This window comes from Orycteropus afer, unplaced genomic scaffold (assembly GCF_000298275.1).
Source record: "Orycteropus afer afer isolate SDZICR_OR568_19922 unplaced genomic scaffold, OryAfe1.0 scaffold00061, whole genome shotgun sequence".
NCBI classification, from domain to species: domain Eukaryota; kingdom Metazoa; phylum Chordata; class Mammalia; order Tubulidentata; family Orycteropodidae; genus Orycteropus; species Orycteropus afer.
The window spans coordinates 1,538,574-1,542,288 of NW_006921648.1; the positions used below are offsets into that span (position 1 = coordinate 1,538,574).

The window sequence follows — 3,715 nt, forward strand, 5'->3', positions numbered from 1 at the left end:
GAACGTCGTCAGAACGTGGGCTGGAAGAGTCAGGAGATGACTGTGAGGAGGACAGAGTGACTCACAGTGGGCAGTGGGAGGGTGGGGAGGGGAAGGACCCAAGGCCCACGGCTCCCTGGCTCCAGTCGTGGGTCCCCAGCCCCATCTGCCCAGCCTCGATCTTCCATTCCGGAGCCCTGCCCTCTAGGCCTCCACTGACTGGGATGTCATCTGCTACCGTAGGTAAAAGCCATCAGACCCTGGGTGCCTGCCAGAGAGGAGGAAGAGGAGGAGCTAGCATCCGTCTGCCGGCCTGGGCGTGGCCTGTGGGCAGCCCTGTCCCAGGATGCCCCTGCCCGAGCCCAGCGAGCAGGAGGCCGAAAGCATGCGGGCCGGCCAGGAACCCACCCGCGAGCCTGGCACTGACCTCATCCCCGCCGCCCCCAGGATCCCCAAGAGGTTTCCCAGGCTGGTCTTGCTGGCGGCCGCCGGGCACAGCAGGCATGGGCTGGGCTCCAGGCCCAAGGGCACACATTGCATAATGTCCCTGGAGATGTCTGGCCCGGACACTCTCACCAAGGCCCTGCAGATCCTGCCGGCCAAGGAGCGGAGCGCCGTTCCACCAAGCACTTGGCCTCCTGAGGTGAAACGCCTAAGGCTGGACACAGGTGAGGCTCCACACCGCCTTTGCCAGCAGGGTGGGCTTGGCATCACTCCGGGCTGGGCCCCCTCATCCTTGGTCAGCACCACGTCCCAGGCTGGTGTGGGGCAGGGCCCCAGAATGGAAGCAGCGTACAGTGTCCCCGGCCTCCTGGGGCGTCGGCACCGTGCCCCAAGGGCCTGGCCTCTGGCGCCGCTGTGGGCTCTGCAGGTCCCTTCAGGTCGGGGGGTCACCCCTCGCTCTCTGCTGATGCCCCCTCGTCCCCACAGCCCTCAAGCCCCTGGAGTTCCTGAAGACCCCGTTCGGGGGCCGCCTGCTGGTGCACGATTCCTTCCTGTATAAGCAGGAGAAGTCGGTAGGGGACAAGGTGTACTGGAAGTGCCGGGAGCATTCAGAGCGCGGCTGCCGGGGCCGCGCCATCACCCGCGGCTCACGGGTGACCGTGATGCGGGGCCACTGCCACCCAGCCGACCCAGAGGGCCTGGAAGCGCGTCGCCAGAGAGAGAAGCTGCCCAGCCCGGCCCTGCCAGAGGGTGTGGGGAGTCCCGGGACCCCCACAGAGGAGCCCCTGGAGGGCGTGGGCCCGTGGCTGTGCCCCGAGGAGCCAGCCCCTGAGCTGGACCGGCCAGCCCTGGAGGAGGGTGAGGGGCTCCAGGCCCTGTCCCAGCTGAGCCTGCCTCCCAAGAAGCGCCCGGCACCAGAGGCAGGTGAGTGCCCCCTGTGCCTGCGTAGAGCTGGGGGCCCGCCGGCTTTAGGAACCCCTGGAGGTCCAGTGACCGTAACGGATATAAACGTCCTGATAGTCCTTCACCCGTGGGGGGTCCCAGGTCCTTCCACAGTTTTCTGCTGCAGCGGGGTCTGGTGTGAAGCCCAGAAATCTGAGCTTTAACTTGGTAGTCACTTCAGTAGGAGCCCTGGTGGCTGTGTGGTAGTGTGCTCAGCTGCTCACAGAAAGGTCAGCAGTACACAAACCACCAGTTGCTCTATGGGAGAGAAATGTAGCAGTGTGCCTCCCTAAAGATGGCAGCCTGGAAACCGAATGTCCTCTAGGGGCGCTGTGAGTGGATAGACTCCAGGCAGTGGGTGTGGTTTGGGCTTTGCTTCTGTGAAGATTGACAACCTTGGAGACCCTGTGGGCAGTTCCATTCTGTCCTCTAGGGGCGCTGTGGGTCGGAATGGACTCCAGGCAGTGGGTGTGGTTTGGGTTTTGCTGCTATAAAGATTGACAGCCTTGGAGACCCTGTGGGCAGTTCCATTCTGTCCTCTAGGGGCGCTGTGGGTCGGAATGGACTCCAGGCAGTGGGTGTGGTTTGGGCTTTGCTGCTATAAAGATTGACAGCCTTGGAGACCCTGTGGGCAGTTCCACTCTGTCCTCTAGGGGCGCTGTGGGTCGTAATGGACTCCACAGCAGTGGGTGTGGTTTGGGCTTTGCTGCTATGAAGATTGACAGCCTTGGAGACCTTGTGGGTAGTTCCACTCCGTCCTCTAGGGGCGCTGTGACTTGGAATTGACTGGATAACAATGGTTTTAGTCAAAGTAGGGATCCCTGGTGGCACAATGGTTAAGCACTCAGCTGCTAATTGAAAGGTCAGGTGTTCTAACCTACCACTCTCTGTGGGAAAAGAGACCTGGAGGTCTTCTTCCGTAAAGATGTTAGCCATGGCACCCTGCTGGGGCAGCTCTGTTGCTGTTGTGTGGCGTCACGAGTAGGAGTCCACCCGACATCACTGGGGCACAGCAGCCATCCCGTAAGTTTGGAAAGGCGGCCTGGTGGGAGAGTCTTGGGCTTCAGGCCTGAGTTGATTCCAGCCCCACCTTGGTCTTGCACCAGTCGTCACCTCGTTGATTCTGACCTGTGGTGCCCCCATGTGGTCAGAGCAGAACTGCACTCTGGGGGGTTTTCAAGGCGGTGGCCTTTGGGGGCAGGTCACCAGGCCTTTCTGCCTGGGCACCTCGGGGTTCAAACCTCCAGCCTTTTGGTTAGCGGCCAAGTGTGTTAATCATTTGTACTCCCCAGGGACTCCCCTTGGCTCCAGGGCCACCTTAATCAGTATGGCCTGAGTGTAACCCAATGCCGTATATAGAGACCATTGGCACACAGGTCACGCTGGCAGACACCAGGGCTCAGAACTCGAGCACGCCTGCTTGGGGGACACAATTCGGCCCCTCACAGGAGTGGACCCGGGGACTCCCTGCACGGCAGCTCCAGGAACACATGTGGCCCGGGGAGGGGAGAGAAGTGCCTGCCATCCCTCTGTCTGGGGGGCGGGGAGCGAGCGTGTCCACATTGCCCCTGTTCCCCTTCCTCATGGTAACGGCCCGGCTCCCCCCAGGCGAGACACAGCCCCTGGAGTTCCTGAGGACATGCTACGGGGGCAGTTTCCTGGTGCACGACTCCTTCCTGTACAAGCGGGAGAAGGCCGTGGGGGACAAGGTGTACTGGACGTGCCGGGAGCATGCCTTGCACGCCTGCCGCAGCCGCGCCATTACACAGGGCGCGCGGGTCACCATCATGCGAGCCCACAGCCACCCACCCGACATGGAGGGCCTGGAGGCCCGGCGGCAGCAGGAGAAGGCCATGGAGTTGCTGCAGGCGCAGCCAGGTGGCCCTGGGGGCCCCGCAGACAAGCTGCTCCGAGGTGTGGACAGTCTTCTTTACCGCCGGGGACCCGGCTCCCTCACTCTGAGTAGACCCAGACCCAGGAATCGCACCAAGCCCAAAGATCAGGGGCACCGGAAGCAGCCCCCAGCTCCTCAGGGACCCCCTGCTGAGGACCAGAATGTGGACACGGGTGAGTCTTGGTCCTCCTGGACCCCACCACCAGGAGCTGGGCCCAGCCCCAGCCCCTCCATCCCTGCCTCCCTGCCCTTACCTCACGCCCCACCCCCTGACCTGGCCTGGCTTCTCCTCAGGTGGCCCCGAGTTCCTAAAGACCCCCCTGGGGGGCAACTTCCTGGTGCACAATTCGTTCCTATACAGACGGGAGAAGGCGTCCGGGGACAAGGTGTACTGGACGTGCCGGGACCAGGCCCGCATGGGCTGCCGCAGCCGGGCCATCACCCAGGGCCCGCGGG

At 63.1% G+C, this 3,715-nt stretch overlaps 1 protein-coding gene across 1 annotated transcript in view; it reads left to right on the top strand.

The window, feature by feature from the left end:
* Positions 1–325: 325 nt before the first annotated feature.
* The window catches only part of FLYWCH1 (FLYWCH-type zinc finger 1), a 9,660-nt gene continuing 6,270 nt past the window's right edge, over positions 326–3,715 (top strand). The window contains exons 1-4 of the mRNA XM_042780790.1: positions 326–647; positions 910–1,347; positions 2,974–3,432; positions 3,554–3,706. Coding sequence (XP_042636724.1) covers positions 326–647; positions 910–1,347; positions 2,974–3,432; positions 3,554–3,706 — 1,372 coding nt within the window. The remainder of the gene's footprint in view (positions 648–909; positions 1,348–2,973; positions 3,433–3,553; positions 3,707–3,715) is intronic.